This window comes from Hylobates moloch, unplaced genomic scaffold (assembly GCF_009828535.3).
Source record: "Hylobates moloch isolate HMO894 unplaced genomic scaffold, HMol_V3 SCAFFOLD_11, whole genome shotgun sequence".
In the NCBI taxonomy this organism is placed as follows: domain Eukaryota; kingdom Metazoa; phylum Chordata; class Mammalia; order Primates; family Hylobatidae; genus Hylobates; species Hylobates moloch.
This window is the reverse complement of record NW_026652286.1, coordinates 56,007,598-56,034,530: the sequence shown is the minus strand read 5'-3', so window position 1 is coordinate 56,034,530 and position 26,933 is coordinate 56,007,598. Positions and strand designations below refer to the sequence as shown.

At 37.7% G+C, this 26,933-nt stretch overlaps 1 protein-coding gene and 1 pseudogene across 17 annotated transcripts in view; both read left to right on the top strand.

The window, feature by feature from the left end:
- Positions 1-26,933, top strand: part of DLG2 (discs large MAGUK scaffold protein 2) — a 2,210,459-nt gene that overhangs the window by 1,835,648 nt on the left and 347,878 nt on the right. For all 17 annotated transcript variants that reach the window (XM_032167965.2, XM_032167963.2, XM_032167975.2 and 14 more), the window contains one exon: positions 18,868-18,970. In XM_032167965.2, coding sequence (XP_032023856.1) covers positions 18,868-18,970 — 103 coding nt within the window. The remainder of the gene's footprint in view (positions 1-18,867; positions 18,971-26,933) is intronic.
- On the top strand, positions 14,181-16,145 carry LOC116477252 (suppressor of cytokine signaling 6-like; annotated as a pseudogene).

The following is a 26,933-nucleotide window of genomic DNA, read 5'->3' as shown; positions in this document are numbered from 1 at the left end:
GTCTCTGGTCTTAAAAAGACTAGAGAGGGTTGTGGTAAAAGCTGCATTGTGAAAGGGCTTAAATGTACGGATAAGAAATTTGCACATAATTTACAAGCAGTCAGGAACACAGATGAATATAAGCATCTGTGGCATGTATAAAATGTGAAAGGCAGCATTTAAAGAAAAGTAGAATGGTTGTAATATACAAGATGACTATCAAGGTACTGAGAGTAGATAAAAGGGAGAGGGAGGATGGGAGAGAGACAGAGGTTAGAGGAAAAGCTAACATCAATTAGAAGTCTACCGTATGGTAATGAGATATAATATCATGCTATATCAAAAAACAAAAAATATGATATATCAAAAGGAACAGTATTATATCTCAAAAACATTATAATATGATATGTAAAAAATTATAAGTCATGATATATCAAAAATAAATCCAGAATGATACAGAAAAAATATATATATATAAAGGAGAAGCTCTCCTGCACAGAATAATACCAGCTAATAATTCTAGAAGAAATAAAGAATTTATAAAATAACCATTTTTTAACCTGCAACAAAATAACTATTTCAAGAAAGCATAATCCATAGATGCTAAAAAAATTAGGGGTTAAAGTTTACTGGAAAAAGGATATTTACATGGTCTCAAATAAACCACCTTATAGGGTGTTATTCGCAAAATAGAAAGGTGCCTTTTAAATGAAGAGATCTGGTGGTCCATATATTTTGAGCCTCCTGTGACATAGTAAGAAATACACAGCACTACACATTGGATTTTGCTAAAAATGTTTCACTTGATTCTTGTTGGGAAGAAATAATCAGACAAATTCAAAATGCAGAACACTCTATAAGCATCTGACTGAAATTTTTTTTTTAAAAAAGAGTAAATTTTATTTAAAGAAAAATGTAGGTAATGTTCTAGACTAATAATGACTAAAGACCTAATAACAACCAAATGCAATGCTTAAAACTTGATCAAATCCTAGATTTAAGAAAAAAATCTGTAAAAGACATTTGGAGAATAACTAAGGAAATTTGAATAGGTACAATATATAAAATTGTATAGAAATATTAGTTTTGTTGGTTTTCTCTGGAGTAATAACGGCATTGTGGTTATACAGAAAATATCTTTACACTGAGAAGATGCCTTGCTGATATGTTAGGTTGAAAGTGGAATGACGTCTGCAACATATTTCAAATGGTTCAGAAAAAGTGTGTGTGTGTGTGTGTGTGTGTGTGTGTGTGTGTGTGTGTGTGCCTTCTGACAGGCAGATAGGTAGGTAAGTGGAGACAGCGAGAAGGAGGAGGAGAGGGAGAACAAATGTACCAAAATGTTAAGAACTGTTGAATCTTTGAGTTTTTATTATAATGTTAAGTTTTCTATAATTTGAAATTTTTCAAAATAAACAGGAAACAAGGCCTGTTTCAGTAGTTCATATCAATGCTTAGAACTAGCATAGTAAATTAGAAAGGAAAAAAACAAAAGCAAAAGATATTTTGAAGAGAAATAGTTTAATAAATATTATTTCTCATTCATAGTGGTGAATACAAGTTGATTTTCAAGCATCTCTGTTTATTCAGATCTCCTCCTCTTGATTTGACTGATTGCAGTTGGGAAGATTTTGACTTCCCAAAAAGATGTGACTGATTGCAATTGGGAAGATTTGACTAAAGTAATTGGGAAGAGGGGATTTAAGAGTTCTTGACACAGTTTGCCTAAACTCAAAAACCTGTTTCTTGGGAGCTTTTAGGCAATGAGATGATTACCTTATTTTTAGGTGAGGAATAAGTCAAAGAAATACTAAGATGTAATTATGGGCAACAGCCAGATGCCAAGATACACATAAGCCCAAACACAAAAGAATGTCATTAACTTGAGGAGCTATGATGAAAAAACATCAGGTGAGTCCCGCATGCAGCAGCCAGAGTTTGAGTTTTGCATAAGCGGATTTTGACCAAGATCAATTCCATTAGTATCTTATTCCTGCTCAAGCCTTTCAGATGTTTTAGGAGTGGACTGTTTGACAGATATGTCTCTGGAGACAGCATTATTCCTTCCTTTAAAATTGATTCCAAAGCTTATGAACAAGATTAACCGTGTATGAGGAAAAAAGGAAACACTAACCTTTTTCACCTACGTTACAATTTCGCCCAGATTAGTTTACGTAAACTAAACCAAATTAGTGAATATTATACGATAAGTAGAAATGAACATCCTTATTGCTTTCAAATCTGTATACTATTTAGACAAATTCCTAGTTAATAACTTTCACCCAGAACTTAGCCAACTGAACTTGTTTGAACAAAATAATAAGGTTCACTGGGAATTAGGGTATTTATGTGAAAAATGGTATGGATTCAGTATTTCTTTTTGCAGATATTATTGCACTTTTGGAAGGACATTTTTTCACTATGCCTGATTGTGCCACAGTTTGCAAAACATTTAACACACATGAGCCTTCTACAATTAATGCCAATGCTGACTCCTGACTTGGACATTTTAACAACAAAAATACCATCACCCCTCACAAATAGACACATTTTCATACCCAGTTGAGAACTACTGTTAGATTCTAAGTCACTTAGGGCTGAACCATTGCTTTCTTCACCAATCCATCCCCCAAAAATAGCACAATGACTGGCACAAAGAAGGCATTCAGTAAATATGTATTGAATGGATTAATGCAATATTTGAAAATTTGATTACTCTAGGACTCATGTTTTCTATAAATATTACTGTATTTTAAATTTGCCTACATAGCCCCTTTTGTCTTTTATTGCTAAGGTAACACAAACCTCAAATTCAGTAGTTAAAACTTTTTTGTATGACTTTTTAAATTGTTATAGTACAACATGTTTACTTAAAAATATTCACATACTGTTAAAGGCTATAAAATGAAATGTAACCCATTCTCTCCTCTTCAGCATTTTTCCCCTCCCCACCACAATACCATAGCCCCTTAAAGCCTCCATTACCAATTCGTTGTGTAACCTTGCAGGCATTCTCTATAAGATCATTCATCCCTTTCTTTTTTTGAAACAAACAAACTATATATACCTATAGTTCTACAACTTGCTTTTCTTTAATTTAGCAATAGATCATGACTTTTTTTAGTTTCAAAATATTAGACATGTATGCTGTTGCTTTTAATGACTGCATAGTATTCCATTATATGAATAGTTCATTCTCTATTTAATCAACTTATTATTGATAGTGTTTTAGCAGAAGATTAAATAATGATATTTTAATATCCGAAACCCAGAAATCACAAAAAAACTAAGTTTAAAAAAAGAGTAATAGAGCACTTTCAGTTAGTCCACTGATTTCAAAAGGGAGAATATGTTGAGCACATTCAGAAGGCTTTTTTCTTACCACCATCCACCAGAGAAAGGATCTCAGCTTCAAATTTCACCCTAACCACAGGGAATCTGTCAGCCTAGCAGCACACACACATGTCATCTCAGGACAGAACATTTGGTGGGTGAGGTAAGAAGCCACAAAGCAGATCTTGAAGGGTAGGAATTTAGCCTTCAGCCCAGAGTCTGACACTGCCTGAACAATTTAGAGGCTTGGATGATGTGGAGGTGGCTGTTTAACAATGTTTGCAAGAACATTGAAGGCATATTGGTGCTTCAAGGAACATATTGGTTGCTCTACAATTTTTTTTAATTAGACAGGCATAGTGGTGCATGTCATATGCATAGTGGTGTATTCTAGCCTGAGTGACAGAGTAAGAACCTGTCTCAAAAAAAGGAAAAAAAAAAAAGTCTTGGGCCTCACCCTCAAAGATGCTGATTCACCGAGTTCAGTTTCATCAACCACTCTCCCCCTAGAGGACAAATGCCTTCTGAAAAGGACTCTAATTAGTACCTGGCTCATAACAAGTGCACAATAACTGGTTGTCAAATAAATTTTAATGATTTAAATAAAGTTATGTGATTTTATAGTTATAACCATTCATTAGTTTAAGGAATATTGTTGAATATCTACATAGTGTAGTCAGCACTAAAAGTACGGAGTTAAAAGAGACAGTCAAGGTCTCTACTTATGGCGGGCTTTTCTCAGGGTGGGTGAGATAATAAACAGAATAACATGTGGGCCTAAATTCTGTAAGAAAGTAAAACCAGGTGAATTAGAGATAGGCTGGGAGGCTACTTTAAATGTGACTGTCAGCAGAGCTCTTTGAGGAACTGGCATTTGAGCTGACACTTATGAAAATAAGTTGTCAAAGATGAGAAAAGCTAGGTAAGAGCACCAGTCAAAGGGACCACTGGCACAAATGCTGTAAGACTGGAGGAAACTTGACTGATGCAAAACAGAATGAAGGCCCTTGTGGCCAGCAAACAGTAAAGAAGACAGAGTGGAATAAGATGGAATAAGAGGCATAGGCAGAGCCCGAGGAAAGGAGTTTGAATTTCATTCAAAGTCTAACAAGGAACCAAAAGAAAGATTTTAGCAGAGGAGAGGCATGATCTGATATACAGTTTGAGATCATTCTGGCTGCCGAGTCAAAAAGGGATAGAGGAGGGTGGGAGGAGTGGGCCACAGAGAGAATGGACGGACCCATCGAGGCTACTGTAGTATTCCCAGGGAAAATGATAGCTTGGCCTAGAGGGATGGGGTGGAGTTGGAGAAAAGTGCACGGAATTAGAATATGGCTATGAACTAAGGGATTGCATGGGGAGGTGGGAGGGGAAGAAATGAATGGAGGTTCTTGATTCAGTGGTTTGAGAGGAGAATGATGGTAGTACTGTTTGCTGAAAGTGAGAAAACTCTCGAGAAACATGTTTGGGAGAAATTTTGAGTTTGATTTTGAGCGCAATGAGTTTGAAAAGTCTTACACATCTATCTGCAGATGTCAAGTAAGCAGATAGATTTCAAGTCTGGAGTTAATGTAAAAATCAGAGCTTGGAGATACTAGTATCACCTTGTGTTTGTATAATATTTGTATAAGGTTTCAACTATTTTTTGCTTGTATATTCTTATAAAGATAGTTAGCTTTTTACTTGAAATGCATGAATTCTAGATGTTACTGTCTTTCAGCCTTTAGTAAGCTGGGTTTGGATAGCCAAATTATACTTTATTATTTTCATTTAAAGTTTCCAAAATAATCATCCCTCTAGAAATGACCTGGTAATCCAAAACATTTTTAAAGGTCTAATTTTTTTTTTAACTATAAGTCTGTTTTTGCATCAGGAATCCAAATTTAAAGGGAAGTTAATGTTTAACTGCTAAGATACATAAATATTCAATATCAATTTTTCACTTTGCCTCTGCTGCAGAAGGATTCTAGTCTTGAGCTGTAATGCATATACTGTCAGAAATATTACCACTCTCCACAAAGTGTAACAGCCTCCAGGAGGAGAAGGGAACTTAATTAGAAATTCCCACTTCAAATACAATTTATAGTTCATTCACTCTGAAACATGCTGGAGGGTATTTGAAAAGTTTAATGCATAATGATCTGTTTGTCTCAAGTTGTCAACAAAATACATATTGAGCATAGAATATATTTGTTTATTAAGCATTAGAAGGGATCTCTGAGATTTAGTATGAGGCTCTCTTTCTAGATAAAGAAACTGAGGCCCAGAGAGACGAAGGGACTTCTCGAAGTCAAATAAGCTAACAACATGACTGGAACTCAGGACTCCTAACTCCTAGGATTGTGCTTTTCTGTTTCAGTGCCTACAACCCTAGCACTTTTCCCTGGTCAAATGAGCCTGCATTGAGATAATTTTATACTCTCCCAAGTCATCTTGTTTGTGTACGTCAGGAGAGGGTTCAACAATAGCTAATAATTATATGCTCTTACTAGATGCCAGGCACTGTTCTAAGTGCTTTACATGTATTAACTAATCTAACCTTATCGCAACTCTGTGACATGGTACTCTTATTATCCCCATCTTGTATATCAAGCTTCTTCGACATCTGGGTCTAATTTGACCAGGGTACTGACCATAGGGATATGAAATCTAAAATGATTTTGAACATTGGCCTCTTCTCTAAGCTTCAGGTAGATATTTTCCAACTGTCTGCAAAACTGTAGATATCCAACAGACATAGCAAAGTCAACATGTCTAAAACAAAATACATTATCCTCTCACCCAGACCCACTCTCCATCCTGTGTTCCCATCTTGATTAATGGTATCATCACACCTCCAATCATCCTAAAGCTTTTTGACACCTTCCCCATCTCCCATTTTCAATCTGCTCAACACCGTAAATATTATTTAAACTCTATTTGGCTTCCACAAGTATTTGAGAATAGCTGCATAGAACCTTCCTCTGTTTTCCTCTCTCAAATTTGTGCCACATCTCCCACCCTCAATTCCACCCTCATTTGCCTAATTTGGGCCTTAATTATCTGTATCATTGGTAACACTTCAATAGTATCACATCTGATTATCTACTGGGATGGTTCCTACCCTGTCCTCACTTAGTTCATTAACCCCAGTTTCTCACTGTTGCCAGAGTTACTCTCCCATAAACACAGGTCCAATTGTGTTAAATGCTTCCGTAAAACCCTTCCGTAGCCACTTATTGACAAAACTTCTTGCTCTGGCATTCAAGGTCTACTTCTGCTAGCAGCATTTTTTCTTTCTCCCTATCTATGTTCTATGCCAGCCATCAGACTGCTCACAATTCAACATTGAATGTGATATTTATAGTTTCCCTGTTACCCACATAAGTATGTGATAAGATCATTTAATACATGTGAATTTGTTTATTCTATTGGTTTGTTTATGTATCACCTTGTTCAGTAACAAATGTGAGGTGGGGAAACAGTTTACTAACTGTAAAATACTTTTGAGATGTTATTTTTAAGCCATAGAAATAATTAAATTTACAACACAGGGGACCCTAGGGATGGTGTGGCCCAGCACCTTCAGTTTTCAGAGCAGCTCATTAGCTGGCTTGAATAAGTTGATGGCGGAGTTGGCAACAGAACTTACATTTTCGCTTCATTGCATCTCATCACTTCAGGAAAAATGAAAATAGATTTTTTTCCCTCTTGAGAAAGAATGGGAGCCTTCTACATGTGTTTAATACACCCATAATGTATCTGTTCATAGTCTCTCTGAATAAAGTAGAAATAGTTTGCATTCTACCCCAATTTCTTCCCTGCTGCCCCCTGCCACCTTGCACCCAGACCCCCAACTGTGAAATTATTGGCTTGAAACAGTCCCCTGTGTTCTGTACCTGTCTCATTTTAATTGAAATGTGGTGCCAATTATCTAGTCTTTTCCCATTTGGTCACTCCTTTGTACTTTTTTCACAGTTAATAATTCTGTTAAATTTGTAGTTCTTACCTACTTTTATTCTAAGATAGTCTTCTATCAAATGTATTCTTTGGTTTTATTATTGCTGATAAAAGCCAGTTAAAAGTCCTGGTTACATAGATAATGGATATGCTATAATACAGATAGCAACTATTTGGTAAGTACCTACCATGTACCAAATATTATTTTAAGCATTTTATTTGCTTAAACTCTAATAATCCTGATAACAGCCTAACAAAAGGAGGGTTCACATCTTTTGGTGCATATGAGGAAACAAGTTCAAAGAGATTAAGGAACTTGCCCAAAGTCATAGAGCTGGTAAGGGAAGGGACCAAGATTTGAATCCTGGCCTTCCCGGGTCTAAACCCAGTATTCTTCCCAGGACACTGCTTTCAGAGCAGGCAGATGGACATGAGCTGTGATGGAAAACCTTGGCAGCCATGAGCATTTGCTCTGCCTTCTGAGCAGCATCTCCAAGGGGGTCCATCCAATCTCAGAGTCTGGCAGCCAGGCTGGCCATAAGCACATGCTTCCTGCATATTCCCTTCCTGTGCATTCTCTCTACCTGTAAGCACTCCTGGGGCACAAGAATGATGTTAAAATAATATTTCTCAATTTTAAGCTGAGGAATGATTCCTCATTACGGTCAAATATACTAAAATGGCTTATCATGCCCTGGATCACCAGATCCTTGAGAGGCTATGTCATGGTTAAGAATGCAAACGCGGCTGGGCGCGGTGGCTCACGCCTGTAATCCTAGCACTTTGGGAGGCTGAGGCAGGTGGATCATGAGGTCAGGAGATTGAGACCATCCTGGCTAACACGGTGAAACCCCGTCTCTACTAAAAATACACAAAATTAGCTGGGCATGGTGGCGGGCCCTGTAGTGGAGACTGAGGCGGGAGAATGGCATGAACCCAGAAGGCGGAGCTTGCAGTGAGCGAGATAGCGCCACAGCACTCCAGTCCGGGAGAAAAGAGAGACTCTGTCTCAAAAAAAAAAAAAAAAAAAGGAATGCAGACACTTAAACCACACTGCCTGAGTTTCATTCCTGACTTTGCCGTATGTTAGCAATGTACCCTCGGACAGGTTACTTTATCTGTGCCTCAGTTACCACCTCTGTAAAATGGGGATTGTTGTGTGTTCTTACTTCACACAGTTGTTATGACGGCTAAGGGAATTTCTGTATATCAAATGCTTATAACAGTGCCTGGCACATATTAAGTGTTATGTACATGTCGGCTACCATCATCACCATCATCTTCTTCTTCTTCTTCTTTTCCTTCATCACTTCTTTCTCACATTTGTTCTTCCCGTATCTGCCCTTCAGTAACAACTGCTTCCTGTTCTTCAGATGTGCAGGCCCTCTCTCACCTCCAGCCCTCCATATGTGCCTCCCTGTCTGCCTTGAATACTCTTGCCACTCATCTCCTCACCCCAATCTCCCCCTCTGTGAGAATCTCCACCCATCCTCACCTTGCTAACATTCATGACCTCATCTCAATGTCACTTTCTCCAGGAAAGCTCATTCCTCCTCATCCCTTGGTAGGAATGCCTCCTGTGTACCCCACAGAATTCTGACTTTTTTTGTGCTAGCACTTACCGCCCAGCATTTAGTCATGTGTTTAGCTGTCACTGTCCTCCACTGAACAGCACATGGCTTGACAATGGCTATGTGTCACTCTAGTTCATTCTTCCCTTAAATTGGAAAGTGAAATAACTTAAGTGGATACTTTTTAAAAAACAAATTTATTTCAATACTGTGTTTATCTCTAGGCACTACAGTAGGCACACATTAAAAGATAGTACAGTGAACCATAGGGTGAGCATCCATATTGCCATGTTTGATCTCACATTCACTTATCTGAGTCTCTAAAGAGATTTTACGTTATATCAAGATGCTGGAAATAACACCCATAAGAGATAACAAAAAATGGAATTAAGAAACTAGGGAAGGAGAGTTCCCTGACACTGGAGGTATGCAAGCAGAAGCAAATGGTCATTTGGTGACAATGATATGAAGGGATGGGGAAGGGAGTGGGATCACTCCCTGGAAAAGTGAAAAATGTGTTCAAATATTAGGATCATATAGAAGAAGGAATGATATTGTTTTGTGAGCCATCAGAGGGCAGAACTGAAACAAAGAGGTGGAAAGAAAGATTCAACACAAAGAACTGTTTTTTTTGTTTGTTTGTTTGTTTGTTTTAATCACTGGAGCTGACCCAAATAGAATGGATTTTCCTGAAAGGCAGTGAGTTCTTCATTAGCGTTGATCCAGTGTCACATGGAGGTTAGATGATCATTTGCCTAGGATAATGCAGTGAGAAAATATTATTCACACATCCACTTGCTTATTCACTCACAATCCTCTTTTGTTCTTTTGCACCTATTATGTGCCTGACCCTATGCCAGGAACACAAGTTCCAATAAGCAGAGATCTGACTTTTAAGGACCTTATGAATAGATACATTACACAACTCAGTTTGAATTGAGTCTCTAAGAACTTGAAGAAGTTTTCCAGATGAGGAAAGCGTGAGAAGCTATGTTCTAGATATGGAAAATAGCATGTGCATAAATGCAGAAATGGCTGAATCAGAGAAATTTTAAAAGGTCAACATAGTGAGGGACAAGGGTATAAGAATGTGTTTGAATCAGCCTAACGATATAAATTGGGGTTGAAGAAGATCACAAGACTTCCTCCATTTTTGAAATCCTCTGATTCTGATATCATTCATTCTATAGTACTAAGAAATAGACAAATATTTCCAGAGAATCGTCATTTATTCAAGGAACCCCTGGAGCCCCAGGCCAATGCCCCTAGTGGCAGAAGTAGCAAATACAATGATCATCTCTTAAAAACAAAAAGAAAAAAAATTTGACCTTGAGGATGGTAAACCACTCATCTTCACATTAGGATGTGAAAAACAGCAGCAGCAACACAACTAGAAGTCAACTAAAAGTGCTCAAATTTCTATTCATTACCAATATTATTGTGAAAAGGATGCCAAAACATATGGAATATATATATATATGTGTGTGTATATATATATATATATATATATGATTATGGAACTTACCCAAATATATATATATATAATGTATTTTTTTTAGAGAGTCTCACTCTGTCCCCCAGGCTAGAGTGCAGTGGCACGATCTCAGCTCACTGCAAGCTCTGCCTCCCAGGTTCACACCATTCTCCTGCCTCAGCCTCCCAAGTAGCTGGGACTACAGGCGACTGCCACCAAGCCTGGCTAATTTTTTTTTGTATTTTTAGTAGAGACAGGGCTTCACCATGTTAGCCAGGATGGTCGCAATCTCCTGACCTCATGATCTGCGCACCTCGGCCTCCCAAAGTGCTGGGATTACAGGTGTGAGCGCCCGGCTGGAATATAATATTTTAATGATCCAATAAAAGTCATATACATAAAGAAGTAGCAATAAATGAAATTGTTCTAGCTTGACAATGCCTTTTTCTTTAGCCCTACATGATCTAATCATTATAAGTTGGGCCATAATTTCTAGATCAGGTTGCTTTTGGACCACCACAGAGCAGAGTGGCAAAACACACCCAATCATCTGCTGCTAGTCTCAGGGAGCTTGACTTATGCCCTTGAAAGACAGGTTTCAGAACTAGAATCTTTAGGCATAGACACTCGGAATAGGACAGGATATTAAATTACAGTGTAAATTGGTAGTTAAGAACTCAGGAGTATTAGTTACACTATTTTAAATCCTTAGCCTCTTTCCACCATATAAATTTGAGTAAGTCAGTGAGTCTCTGAGCCTAGTTTTCTTATCAGTAAAATGGGAAAAATAATCCCACCCTCCTGAGGATTAAATGAAATAATATATAAATATCTCTGATGTACATACCTGATGCTAAATTAATGTTAACAATTATTATTAATCTCAACAATAATTAATGGCATCCAATCTTTGAGAATGTATGCTTCAAGAAAAGAATTTTTCTTGGAGAGGAGAGGACTCTAAACAGAACTCTGAGAATCCATGCATCCAGGTGAAAAAGTTCAAACTGAAGCAAAAAAAAAAAGCAATAGTAAATATATGAGGCTGTGTCACACTTGGTATTTTAAAATGTCATATCGATGATGTAAACTGTGAATACTTTTGAAAATGTTATTTGTGCAAGGTTTACTGATAAAAACTCAAACCTCAGGGATAGAAATAAGAATCAAAGTGATCTTGAAAAGTTTGAAAGACTGGAGAAGAACATGTTTGCTAAAACCAGGGAAGAAATCAACAGGAACAAGGGCAATATGATATTTTTCAGGATAACAGCAGCAACAAACCTCTCCAAAAATGCAGAGGCCCATGTAGATTTGGGCCTAAAATGAACAAGATTGTATTATTGGTTCAGTGAAAAAGAAACAAACTCACATATTAGAGCACATCTGCTAAACTAGAAAGAACTCTGGACTTGGCAAGAGGAGCCCTTGGCTGGTCCTATCCCTATGCTAACTTCAGTATGACTTTGGGCCAGTCCCTTCCTTTACGAGGTTCATCTCTAATGCATAAGTGCTAGACAAACAAGTTTCTAAGGCTCTTCTAGTCCTAAAATGTTGTGTTCTTCTTTTTAAAAAAAAGCATGAAGTAACTAATATATTGCACTCTGTGTTGGTTAATTTCTATTAGATTTTATTTCATCACTTATAATCACAGCTCTTTGAAGAAATGCTAAAACAATAATAATAGGTACTGTTTGCTGAATGCCTGTTTGTACCTGCAACAGCCCTGATAGATAGGTAGGTAGGTAGATATACTCATTTTATAGAAAAGGAAGCTAAGGTTCAAAGAAGTTAAGTGACTTCCCCAGGTTACCTAGGACACCTAAGTAGACTTGAGATTTAACCCGTTTTGTCTAACTGCAAATCCTTTGTTCCTTCCCATTTTTCCATGCACTTTTCTTAATGCACTGAAAAAGAATTCAGAGGATGACTAGAATGATGAAACATGTAGAAATCTTACGCTGTAAAGGAAACGTCCAAGAAATTGTGGCTGTTCACTTGGTTCTCACATCAAACATCAAAGTATATTCCAACTGATTAAGGATTAAATGGCTAAAGATTAAACTATAGTTTTCTACAGGAAAACATGGGTAATTTGTTAAATAGATTGGTGAAGAGAAGATATAATCTAAAACTCAAGAGCCAAAAAAGAAAAGGAAATTAAATAAGACTTCACTAAATGTTTAAAAATTCACTCTATGATAGGAAATAATATACAAAAGAAAAGTTAAAATGCAACAGTACAAATAACAAACTAAGAATATTTGCAATAGTTACCTAAGAAGGAACAATAACATTTTTCATTTGCGGATAATTTTTTGAAAGAGCAAATGGCCTAAACAACAACAAAAAAAGCAAAATAAATAAAAAGAGATTTTATGTAAAAATAAATTCAAATATCCAATAAACATACAACAAGATGCTTAACCTTATAATTGAAGAATTGCAAAATTTAAAAATAAAATTGTTTACCTATCAGAATGGAAAATGTCAAATGTTGAGCTATATGTAACTATTACAAGAGTGTGAGGAAGTTGAAAATCATATATTATTTGTTGGCATATAAATTAATACTACACTTTTAGAGGCAGTCTGGCGATACCAATCAAAATTTGACATTCATATCCTTTACTCAACAACTTACTGTTAGATTATATTTATTACCTCATTGTTTATAATAGCAAAATAATGAAGCTACCTAGCTGTCTATCAGCCATGCACTGGTAAAACAAATTGTTTTTCATTGAATAATAGAACACTCATAGCTATTAAAAAGAATGAGATTAATGGGAAGAATTATGTAAACTAGAAAGCTCACTAAGGTATATTAGTAAGTGGAAAAAATCAAGGTGTACAACATGATCTTATTTGTATAAAATTTTAAATTGTATATTTTATAAACTGGCTTATATTCACAACACAAATAATTAGTAGTATATACAGGAAGCCATTCACATGGTTACCTTTGTAGAGAATAATAGGAGGTAGGGGGCCTTTTATTTGTATGTCTTTTCATTGTGCCTTACTTATGATATACGGATATGATGTATGTATATTAATTTTATTTTTCATATCAATACACTATCTGGGCAATTAGATTTTATGGCCTGTTTTTGTTTTCTTATTTATTAGTTTCTCTATGTTTAATGAATAAATAATCATTTTGAAAATGTGCAATAGCAAATTAAAAAAAAACAAGTAATGCATATACCCTTTCATCAAGAAGTCGTTCCGGGGAATTTATCCTTCAGAAACACTTTTATAAGTGTTTATAGTAGCAGAAAAACTGTAAACAACCTTAACTACATCAAGAGGGATCTCACTGAAAAGTGCTGGCACATCCATAATACGAAGTACTAGGCTTTCATTAAAAAGGTAGAACGATATGAGCTGATATGATAATGAAAGATGTCCAAGATACATTGCTCAATGAAAAGCAAAACAAAAGCTGCCAAATTATATATGATATGATCTATTCAGTTAAATAAAAAGGCAATAATATATTAAAATATGTATGTAAGGAGAGCAAGAGAAATAAAGTCATGTCCTTGCATGTGCATATAGTGAATCTTTAAAAAGTACACACAAGCTGGAGGAGGAGGAGGAAGGAGGCAGGAGGGGGAGTTGCTGGAGGAAAGGCCAGCGCAGCAGTCACGCCGGTCCTGGGCGAGGAGGCGTAACCCGGCCACCTTCGGAGACGGGTTCCTCCCTGTGTTGCCCAAGCTGGTCTTGAGCTCCTGGGCTCAAGCGATATGCCCACCTCGACCTCCCAAAGTGCTAGGATTGCAGGCGGGAGCCACAGCGCCCGGCCGACCATCTCGTTCCATCATGCCAGAAGTGAATCCCCTAGTATTTTTATCCCTTGGATTAGGTAACTAGTCATAATGAAGAAAAGTAGTTTTAAAACCTTCTGGAAATCTTTTAACTTGAATAAAAGTAAAAAATAAACTGATTTCATAGTAGTACAACAACCATCGCTAGCCAGTGACTTTGGAAAGATAATTCCTTATTTGGTAGCTGCTATGGTAAAGATACGGCGATATCAACAGGGAAGATGAAAAAGGCGGGCCGGGCGCGGTGGCTCAAGCCTGTAATCCCAGCACTTCGGGAGGCCGAGGCGGGTGGATCACGAGGTCAGGAGATCGAGACCATCCTGGCTAACACGGTGAAACCCCGTCTCTACTAAAAAATACAAAAAATTAGCCGGGCGTGTTGGCGGGCGCCTGTAGTCCCAGCTACTCGGGAGGCTGAGGCAGGAGAATGGCGTGAACCCCGGGGGGCGGAGCCTGCAGTGAGCCGAGATCGCGCCACTGCACTCCAGCCTGGGGGACAGAGAAAGACTTCGTCTCAAAATAAATAAATAAATAAAAAAGATCAAAAAGCAAAAGCTTGATGGGTACGTTAAAAAGGCGGCTTTCTGCCAAACAAGCCAAAAGGCAAGGCGGGCAAACCCTCCAGGAGCTCTGCCGATGAGGACACCTTCTCCTCCTCCTCAGCACCGATAATCTTTAAAGACGTGAGAGCTCAGAGGCCGATAAGGCCACCTCCCTCCGCAGCCATCACTGCAGTCCCATGCCGCGGCCTCTTCGACCCACAAACTCTGAGGAGACGTGCATCAAGATGGAGGTGAGAGTCAAGGCCACTCTTCCAGCCTGAGTCCACCCCTGAATGGCGTCCAGAAGGATTTCCACGACCTTCAGTCTGAGACCGCGTGCCAGGAACAAGCCAATTCACTGAAAAGCTCGGCTTCTCAGAACGGAGACCTGTATCTTCGCCTGGATGAACATGTGCCTGTCGTTATCGGACTTCTGCCTCAGGACTACATTCAGTATACTGTGCCTTTAGATGAGGGGATGTGTCCTTTGGAAGGATCAAGTAACTACTGTCTGGACAGTTCTTCTACCACGGAAGTCTCTGTGGTTCCTCCTCAAGTGGGAGGGCTCTCTTTCCCCGAAGATGAGAGTCAGGTAGACCAGAACCTAGTTGTTGCCCCAGAGACCTTTGTGGATCAGTCCATGAATGGGTTGTTGACTGGCACCACGGGAGTCATGTTGCAGAGCCCCAGAGTGGGTCACGATGATGTTCCTCCACTCTCACCATTGCTACCTCCAATGCAAAATAATCAAATCCAAAGGAACTTCAGTGGACTTAAAGGCACAGAAGCCCACATGGTTGAAAGTATGCTCTGTCATTTGAATTTTGATTTTAACTCTGCTCCTGGTGTTGCAAGAGTTTATGTCTCAGTGCAAAGTAGTGGTCCCATGGTAGTGACAAGCCTTACAGAGGAGCTAAAAAAATCTTGCAAAACAAGGATGGTACTGGGACCAATCACATGTTGGGAGGCAGAAGGGAAGCTAGCAAGCCTGCCAGATGGTTCTTTCCTTGATCGGGACAGTTCTGAAGACTGTTATCTTTTAAGCCTGAGCTTTCGCTCCCGTGGTAAAACACTTCACACTAGACTTGAGCACTCAAATGGTAGGTTTAGCTTTTATGAACAGCCAGATGTGGAAGGGCATACATCCTTAGTTGACCTAATTGAGCATTCAATCAGGGACTCTGAAAATGGAACTTTTTTTTATTCAAGGTCTCGGCTGCCTGGATCTGCAACTTACCTTGTCAGACTGGCCAAGCCAGTGTCTCGGTTCATGCAGGTGCACTTGTTGCAGTACCTGTGTCGTTTTGTTATATGTCAGTATACAAGAATAGATTTAATTCAGAAACTGCCTTTGCCAAACAAAACGAAGGATTATTCACAGGAGAAACACTACTGAAAGATTGAGAACACTGCGTCTTGCATTTTGGGAATAAGAAAAAGAGATTGAAACACAGTTTACAAACTTTCATTGCCATCAAAATAGTTTGCTGCCACAACTATTTCAGTTTTATATGTAAAACAGTCATCAGTGGTGGCTCACGCCTGTAATCCCAGAACTTTGGAAGGCTGAGGCAGGTGGATCACGAGGTCAAAAGATTGAGACCATCCTGGCCAACATGGTGAAACCCTGTCTCTACTAAAAATACAAAAATTAGCTGGGCGTGGTGGCACGCACCTGTAGTCTCAGCTACTCAGGAGGCTGAGGCCGGAGAATTGCTTGAACCCGGGAGGTGGAGGCTGCAGTGAGCTGAGATCGTGCCACTGCACTCCAGGCTGGGCAACAGAGCGAGACTTTGTCTCAAAAAAAAAAAAAAAAAGTCATCAGTTTGTGTAGGGGTGAGGAAGTGTCAGCAAGGTGTCTTGGGTTTATTTTGGTTCTTTAAAAAGGGAAGTCTTGAGGTTTTAGAAGTGTGAATTATCTTTCATCAATGTGCAGAATAATCACAATGTGAATTATCAAATTCTCCTCAATGCCGCCCCCCCCACCCCGCCGAGTCCTTTGCTGCTATCCACTGTGATTTTTATGCATTAAACAGAATGGAAATTGCTATGTCTTTTTAAATGGCCCATTTTCAAAAGATAGTGTTGAATAAACATACCTGTATGATAAAACACAGAATTTACGTATACACTGAAGATGAGTTTTTAATCTCTTACTTTAAAAAGATTTATTTAGAATCATGAATTGGCATAATGTTGGGTAATGGAATGGAGATCTACAGCATCTCTTCTAACAACACTTTTTTCTAAATTATTTCTTAGGTTGTGCTAATTTTATTGGTTGTGAAAAGAGCTTTTCTGTTGCCTTCATTTTCATCTTATGGCTTGCCTATTATAATAAATGGCCTTACATTAAAAAGTTGTAAAGAAATGTTTATCACCAATTTAGAAATTGTTGCCTTTTCTGTCATTAAACTCGGGTACAAATTGCCATAACATGAAAACCTATAGAACTAGAGTTTTGATTAAAAAAAATTAGATGTTCATAAAAGAAAAAAGTATACACAAAAGTGGTTACCACTGGAAATGGAGAAGGTGAGGGGACTTTTACTGCTTCCTTTTAGACGTTTCTGAAACAGAATTTATTTGCCCTGATCACGTATTATTCTTTTATAAAAAGTTAACCTTAACTGTTTGACAAGAGAATAAATTATTTGGCATGTGAAGTTTGTGCAATTCAGCCTCCTGTAGGCAGTAGTCTGGATCTAATTACCTTTCCTGTCTCTTCTGGCCGGCAGAGTCATACTTCTGACTCATGGATAGCCTAGACAGTCTCCGAAATGACTGTATCTACCAAGGAATAGATCTGGAATTTTATAGTTTAAGGGGGCTTTAGACTCATATAGCCTAACAGTCCCTTCCCTCCAAGGGAGGAGAAAATTGAGGCTCAGAGAGGTAGTATGACAGTAAGTCAGCAGGAGAGCGGCACAGCCAGATCAGGCCTAGCTCAGTGGACTCCCCAGTGTTACCATGTAATCAATGCTTTCTGTAAGGAGTTCACCACACTAGAAAGCCAGGGACATTAACAAAGTTATGATGAGAGGATCACGATGTGGAATGTAAGCGTATGGATGTCCCAGGCCTGATGAGGAAACAAAGTGGTAACCCCCATCTACCACCGAATGTCATTGTCAAATAGGACTGATGAAAAGCAAAATACGATTATATATTTTGAATGTATATAAGCTAATCAGTTCTTGTATTCTTTCATAGCCCATATCAACCTGCCCCATGAATAAAAGAAGCAGAATTCTGCTATCATCTGCAAAAAGCTAGTTTTGTATATGTTGGAAAACCATACTTACTGTGTGTTCATCAGAAAAACTTCTTGGGGGGTTAATCCTGTCTGCCTTTGTGCTCCACTCATTGTCCCTCTTCAGGGGCAGACAGAGAACTCTGTCATTGGAGAGCACTTATTAATTACATTGTATTGACTTAGACTGAATTGATTCAAGAAAAATTTTAGCATTTGCTTCTTACTAAATTTGACTTAAGAATGTTTTTCACCCTGGCAGAGTTTGGAGCTTTTAAGACATTCCGTTTCTCTTTCAGTATGGGACCCAAAATGGGAGTTAACAATAGCTAAATAAACTCCGGGCACTCTTTATTTCATTTTGTCAGAATTCATTCTAGAATTGTGTATGAGAAATAGGACTGTCAAGTATATTTTAAAACAAGGCTTAGGGCTGTCTAACCAGGATCAGGATGACAAGGCTAGGCAATTGACCAAAGAGAGGGATTTGGCAACCAGCTGGCCCCATTTTATACCATGTCCCCAGAATCTCATCTGAATGTTTTCATCTTTCAGTATATATTTGTCTATTTACACTACATATGTCTCTCTTTATCATCCTGTTTTCCCTCTAATTTTGAAGGCTCATATTTATCCCTATTTACCCTAGAAATCTAGGAAGCTCACAGAGGTGTATGAAATGCATACACTAGAACATGGATAGATAAAAATGTTTCCAACCCAGTCAGACCATGGCACAAACACCACAAGATGAAATTTAATGTCTCTCCTAACTAAAAGTGATTAAGACCATGAAAGTCCACAAACACCTGAGAAGGATATGAGGGTGTTTCTGAGGCATGTGATATAATGTTAGACAGCCTGGTTTTGGGGAAACTTTTTTCTTCTATCAGGATAATATGCCTGATGAAATACCAAGATTCTCTGGCTTCCTCTCTTTCAGGTGAATGGCATTGACCTCCGTGGTGCATCCCACGAACAGGCAGCTGCTGCACTAAAGGGGGCTGGACAGACAGTGACGATTATAGCACAATATCAACCTGAAGGTCAGTCAGAACTCGAACTAATAATGTTCTGATATGTCTCTGTGTGGATCTGTACCCTCATTACTAATAATTCATATTAACTAGAGTCACCATCATTGGTGTTTTGTAAACCTACCTATAGTGAAAATTGATGGTTCACGTCCAAAGAATGTGAACCGTGGCTTTGTTACCTCTAATCTTCCAGGAAAATATCAGGCAGTTAGAAAGGCCTATGAAAATATGAATTCAAATAAATAGCAACCAGCATCAACTTTATTTCATTATATTCTTATGTGGTATACACTTTCAGTCACCAATGGATACAGTAAAAACAGTTAAGACTTAAGAAGCAAAAGGGAGAGATTTCATCTACAGAAATAGACCAGAAGACCATATTCTCTCCTCATGACATTAACTTAATTCTCATTAACACTAACATGGCTTTTGGAGGTCCTTGATTGATTTTTTTTTTTTTTTTTTTGCCTTTACTCCTACAATATCCCTTGTTTGAAATAAATCACTGTAAACCATGAGATCAAATAAATTGGATTAGCCAACTTAAACTTGATGAGATATCCTAAATTGGATTATCCATGCCCTGCTTTTCGGTTTATTTAAACGTCTGTTTCTGTGTTTAAAACGAGGCTGAATGAAACAACTGGGATGTTACTTATTGCATGGTTGATTTCTTAGAAAATTCATATATAGGTTGCTCCTTTGGAAATGAAACATACTTAATGTAAGCACACAATTATGGGTCAGATCTTGTTATTAAAAAAAGAAGAGGAATATGGCTACTGTCTTCAAGAAATGAAGTGCATTGCTTTTGATCCATATGGCTAGCAAAGAGGAGTATTAAACAGCTGAACATGAGAGTATAAGATGTCATCAAGGAAGAGCCTCTGTGCATATGAGTATTAGGAGCTTCTTTTCAAGTGATGATTTGTTAGCATCAATGGGTCTATTGTTGTTTGGAAGACTGAGGTTTGTGTCTTGCCTGTGACAGCTTAGATCTTACCATTAATGGTGGCCAATCACATGGTCTGCCCATGAATAAAGAAAATATTTTCTTCCATGCATGTTTTGACATGTTACTTTCAGTTGTGCCTGGCTTTAGAATTAGAATTTGAAATTAATTTATTCAAAATTTTTAATTAATGTTTTTCCTATGTGGACTAGGCCAGATATAGCCAGAGAGTGGGGAAGAAGAGATTTGTGATGGTCGCAGATGGATGATGACAACACCAAGGAAACATTCTCTTCTCAGATAGTTTTGAGTAGTCTTTCTATTTGTTAAATATTAGTAGACTTGTATTTCAGTAGGGACAAATGCTTTAAAAAGTATCCATTATAGGCCAGGTGCGGTGGCTTACGCCTGTAATCCCAGCACTTTGGGAGGCTGAGACGGGCGGATCACAAGGTCAGGAGATCGAGACCATCCTGTCTAACACGGTGAAACCCTGTCTCTGAGAAAAATACAAAAAATTAGCTGGGTGTGGTGGCTGGCACCTGTAGTCCTAGCTACTGGGGAGGCTGAGGCAGGAGAATGGCATGAACCCAGGAGGTGGAGCTTGCAGTGAGCCGAGACCGTGGCACTGCACTCTGGCCTGGGCGACAGAGCAAGACTCCATCTCAAAAAAAAAAAGTATCCATTATAAAGCTGAAAATTAAAAGATATATGCTGGCATCATTTGATTAACAAGTTCTACTTCATATAGAGTAAGAACTTTTTCATCGGAATCTTCCATTTTCTTAATAGCTGTTTTTTTCATTCTCAAACTGTATGCCCTTCACCATCACCTGACATTGCAGCATAAATGTCTCCATTTTCCTGTTTCTGAAAAATCCATCTCAAACAATTCTGCAGACAATAAGATGGTTAGAATCACAGATAAACAATTAGAAGCTCTCGACAGTGATCATCAAGCTTTAAAGTTTACAAAAAAGGACAAACATGTCCCTGTTCTATCAATGTAAATCTTCATCTTTCTACTGGAGCTTCCTTACATCTTGGTTTCCTTTAAGCAATATGTTTAATTTGGTTACTATGCTGTAGTTTATCAAGATGCTTGTTCAAAGCATGTCCTATAAATATACAAATTGATTTTTAAAGTGCTTGTAAAGAAACCTGCAAATAACAACAAGCTTTTTACAAAATGCCAAAGTACAGATTGGATTCACAGAATGACTTCTCTGTTTTAATAGCCTAACTGTATACTAATTTGTTGCAGCTTTAAATTAGATGGAAATGTGGTAATGGCAACATCAAGCAATCAGATTTCTTTCCTCTCCTATCCAAACTTTACGCCTTAATTTAACTGCAGTTTTCAATGAAAAATTGATGAATTGTTGTTTAGAGACATTTAAATTGTACAACAGTTTTAGGAAATAATGAATAATTTACCTTTAAAATAACAAATGAAATGAAGAGTGCCTCATGAGATTCCATTAGGAAATTCTCACCAAGACCCCTTTATCTGCACCCATATTGTGAGTCGTTCAACCCTTAAGACAGTGCTGAGAGATGATTTTATTGGCATATCTTTTAGTATTGTCAAGAATTAGGCTTTCAGTAAATACATTTTTCAGTCATAATCAAATGCTTTATCAAAAAGTTCCTAAATGTATTTCTCAGTATTATCAGACGCTCAGAAAAATCTGCCCCTAACCTTAAGTAATAAGCACAGTCTTTGTCTTCAAGGATTTTTTTAATCTAGTTGAGGAAAAGAGATTTTTATACATTTAACAGAGTATAGTTCCTGGTAACATATGATCAAATTGAATGATCCTAGCAGCAGTATTTCTAAGAATTATGGAATGTCAGAGAAAGGATAAGCCTGAAGGAGTCAGGACAGTGCAAGAGGGCACCATGGAAATGTGGAAATGGAGCCAGACCTTGAAAAATGGGTGAAATTTCTATTCAGGAGTGGAGGGAGAAAGAATATCTTGCTAAACTACAAAATTCTGAGTTCCATGCACGCGGACACCATACCTATATTTTGTTCACTGATAGCTCTATCTCTGGTGTCCTACTTGGTATTTCTTAAAGAGTTGATGAACTAGTGGATAAAAGCCTACCATTCCTCAGTTCTTGAGTTTTCACTTGAAGGCAATTAAAGGTTGAAGGGATTCTTCATTTTCACTACTTGCGCTTTTCATTTTTGCTTCAAAGACATAAAGGAATTGCTAAAAAAATGTGTATTGCAAAATATAACACTATTTCCAACTGTGTTCCTCGTAGTGCTTAGCATATTTTTGTGATAATTATAAATAATTTATAAAATGTGTAATTATCATAATGTAGCAATAAATGTCTTCTTTGGCAAGTTTCACTTCACAAAGCGAGATCACAATTATACTCACTTCTGCTTAAAATGAGCTTGTCTCCAGTTGTCCACATTGCTCTATCCATCCTCAGTCTTATTCAATGTCTGGTTCATGGTAGTAGAATTGACACCAATTTGAAGAGTCATATACGATGTTTTTCTCCGGTGGTGTGATTGTGATTCATTTTTGCCATCTTTTAAAATTCAATTTTATCATGCACTTACTGTGAAGTTAACATGTATTACTTTCATAAGAAGAGGAAAATAATGAAGTTGTTGTTTTTCTTTCTTTCAAGAGGATTACATATGTTGTACTTCAATAATAATTCCGTTTAAGCACTATGCAAAGTTAATTATTGTAAAACCTTTAATTACCTATATCCAGTTAGTGAAGTTACTGTAATGCCACTTCACACAAGGAAATATAATGCCTTACACAGATGTGCACCCACAGGTACCCCTTCCCTTTCCTTACCCTTCCCAGACACCTTCCCCTTTGATTTCAGAATTATCTTTCAAAGAGATATGACACCAAGATGCCTGTGCACTAACTCCTTGTCCTTCACAATATATTGCCAGCCAATTTCTGTGCTCCATTCCCCACTCACCCCTCCACCACCCACAGTATCAGCCTTTCTCATTGTCTGCCTGCTACACAGGACTACTCTCTGCTGTTACACTTGTTCCTGAACTATGCCTTTGCTCTGTGGAATCCTCTACCCAGAATTGCCTTTCTCCCTTTCCACCTGCAGGATTCCTACTCATCTTGACAGCTCTCAGATGTCAATTCCACTACAAAGCCATTTTTAATCTGCTTAGTCAGCATTAATTGATTCTTTATCTGAGTTCCCCAAAACTGTATGTAAACACCTGGTGTGCTCATTATCACAGTTTGCACACCTCTCCACTTGAGTGAGCTCCTAGACAGCACTGGAAGCTGTGATAGACCCTTCTATCACTCATTTTATATCTCGTGTTAATCCATTCAATATGAATTTGACTACGGTTTATTAATGAGTTATTGAATGAGTTGGGTCTGCTTTTAATTTAAATGCAATATAATGTTTTCAGTGTGTTGACATATATTAATAGTAGGTGCTTAAGAAATATTTGCTGAGTAAATATTGAAGGAATGGCATAGGGTTTTTATATTAGATGCAGAGATGGTAATTGAATCCCTGGTTTGGACATTCGATGTTGACAGTTTTTAGATGGTGCCTTTTGGTTTTCAGTTATAAAACCTTTAGTAACCCTAGTAGATAAACTCCATTTCCCCTGCATTGCAGAAAATCTACAGCTGTTGTTTTGAAATATAGCACAAAGACAAGATGATTAAAGTACTAACATTTTTTTGCAAGTTCTGAAACTCAACTTTGACACCATTGATGAATAAAAAGGGAATTGATTACAACCTAATTATACATTTTTCAAAAAAGATAACACAGCGTTTCCCCAAGTCAGATCATGGCAAATCTGATCTGTATTTGCTGCCTTCTTTCTAATAATATCTACATTTATTGTGAGATAAGTGATTAGGTTTGAAATAATAAGCCACAGACATCCACTTGGAGAACTAGGTAGGCAGTAGCTAGTATTGGATAAAGCTCAAAATGGAGTTAAGAGCCAAGTGGTCCCTGTGAGAACCACAAATTCTTTTGCCTTGAATATGACTTCTCAGTCTCTCACATTGTTGGAGAGACTGCAAGGATTTCAGAATGGCCTGCAGGTAGAAAAGAAGTCACGGATCGTACAGTCCTTACCAGTGATCAGGAACTTTGGTAAATAGTGAAGGGACCTGATTTCATTCACCCTTTATTCTTTAATAAGGTACTTGAGTTAAAAGAAAAGCCCAAAGAGCAGAGTTGATAATTGCCTGGAGACTCGTAAGTGTAGTCTTGTTTATGGAATTGTGGCAGAGTGACTACATGGTTCATTTATTCATTTATACATTCATTCAATCAATAGGTATTTTTTTCTGGATACTTATTATGCCTCAGTCCATGTTATAAGGAAATAACAAAGCAGTGAACCAAAAAAGCCCCTCTCAAATAAATGTAAAATGTGTCAGATGGTGATGAGTAGTATAAAGAAAGAAGAAGCAGGAGAAAGATGATAGTGACAGAGAAATATATAACAGGCAAGGAAAGCCATGCTAATAATGTGATATTTGAACAAAGATCTAAAAGAAATGAGGGAGTAAGCTATGCAGACATCTGAAGGAAGAAATGAATTATTCTAGAGTTTTGTTCTACTAAATGTTGTCTACAGACCAAAAGCATAGATATTAAATGAGACCCTTCTTAGAATTGTAAGTTCTCAGGTCTCAACCCAACCCTACTGAATCAGAATCTGCATTTTATCAAGATTCCCCAGAGAACTTGTATGCACATTAGAGTTTGTGAGGCATTGCGCTAACATACTTGGAGACCCTGCAAAAATTGTCACTTGTCACTGTTGGGTTGGACTCCCTCTACCTGGAGAACTGGGCAAAGTCACATGAGGCTGCATCACTAGATTTGATTTCTGGCATGTGTCACCCAATGATTGGTCATGGCTCAGTGGTTTTAGTAGGGATAGGTCAAACTGCAGGAGATCTAAGAAGTTCATGTGCCATTCAGCTCTACTTTGTCTACCCCGCCCATCTAAATACCAATATCAAGCAAATTCCTAAGTCTTGCTAGAACTCCTCAACTAGTGAGACAATGAACCTATTCGGGCTTCATTGCCTTTAGTTATGACCTCTTCAGCAAGTGAGTTTAGAAGCGGTGAGTTGGGATGAAGTAACATTGACTCCTATCCTCACAGATGACTCTATGAAGCAAGGGAAAGTCATTAAGGCTTCACTATAAAATTTGAATAACTTACCACACTTTAATGCAGAAACTCATGTAAATAATCTATTTCACTCCTTTTAAACTGTGAGGCTAATTCAGAAGGAAAACTATTTCTTCTTTTCAGCAATAAGTGAAACTTTGATGTTATTTGGGGTAACCACTGTCACAGAGCTTAAACCACAGTTGGACACCACGGTGCATTTCTCTATGGGGTCAAAGATATAATGAAAGCTTGACATGAATATGCAATTTATCCCCTGAAAAATATAGACACCTTCTGTACCTGAAGGTTCTCAGAAATGAAAGTACGTACGCCATCCAAGAAGCATACTTACAATGCAAGACATATTTCTTTCTTTAAATCAACATCTATGTAGGCTTATGCATATGAATGAGCAGCTGCAGCATGTTGAAACATTTTCCCAACTCATGTAACTGCATCGCAAATACCCAGGAAAGATTTTTAAAGTCCAGCTGTGGATCTTGATCAGAAATTGCGTCAGAATCATCAGAGAACATTTAAGATAAGCTTTCAGAACAGAAAGTACCGTACTGACTTGGACTGGACAAGACCAGTTTTCTAGTGCAAATTCCAACTCAGGTGAGATAGAAGCATAAGTTTCATACTTGAATGTTTTGTCACTAACATTACATCTTTTCTTTGCATTCTTAATACACAAGGAGAAATGAATGCACAACCTAGTTAACTTGATAGATTCTATGTAGTTTAACTAGAATCACTAAGAAATAGAAATTAAAAGTTTTAAGAATCCTTAAAGATCATCTTGTTAAGTTTACTCATTTCACAGATGGAGGAACTAAAGTTCAGCATCTAGATAGGAAAGCCGTTTAATATTTTAAAATTGGTATAGCTGTTAAAGGTGAGGCTAGCTGAGATGTTAGTAATTTCCTTGATTTTTAAAATTTACTATAGTAGCTCATGATGGGGAGTGGCTTTAACAGCCCAAGGAATGGAATGCAATGAGATTATTATAATCAAATGGACGTAAAGGGGTCAAAAAATTTCTGAGGGAGCCTCACCACTTTCTCGTGCATACTGCATCACTTTCATTTCTAGCATGTTACTGCTGTTAATTGCTATTGTTTCTCTATCACAACTGAGTGATGTATACATGACAGCATTATTGTGAGTGTAGGCAACTATTGTTAATTTTAAAATAGCCACAAGTCTGGAAATAGTTATTTTTTTCAACAAATAGTTCAAATATATTACAATTTTTCTCTTTCCATCCTACCTTCTTTGTGCACACCCTTTATCCAGCCAGCCAGCCAGCTGCTTATCCATTCATTTATCTGTTACCAATAAGCTTATCTTTAGTGATACTCTTTATTGCCAAATATTAAATTTCACCTAATATGTTACATTAATTATGTTGTAGTTAATCTAGTTATCATATTCTAATTTTTACTGAAATATTAGGAAAGAAACTTAAATAAAACTTTACATGACTCTAGATTTTTATTGCTTAGACATTTCTTTCTCCAAAACTCTCTCCCACACATGTACACATTCTACTAACAGAAAAATGCCTCTGCCAGCAACTAGACATTTCCCAGGAAGTCTCTTCACTTATTGTATCCTTTTAATAGCCTTCTCCTAGTTGCCTTTGTTTCCTCCCCAACCGCCATCTAACCCATAGCAGCGTAGACTATGACCAAAAAGATTATTCCTGAACGGCCTGCAGATTCATTCATGAAAGGTCCTTTCCAGATTCCTTAATAATTAATCATGCTGCATACCTCTCCCCATGCCCAAAAGCCAGTTTTTGACCTCAAGTAATATAATAAGGGCAAAAGCAGGTA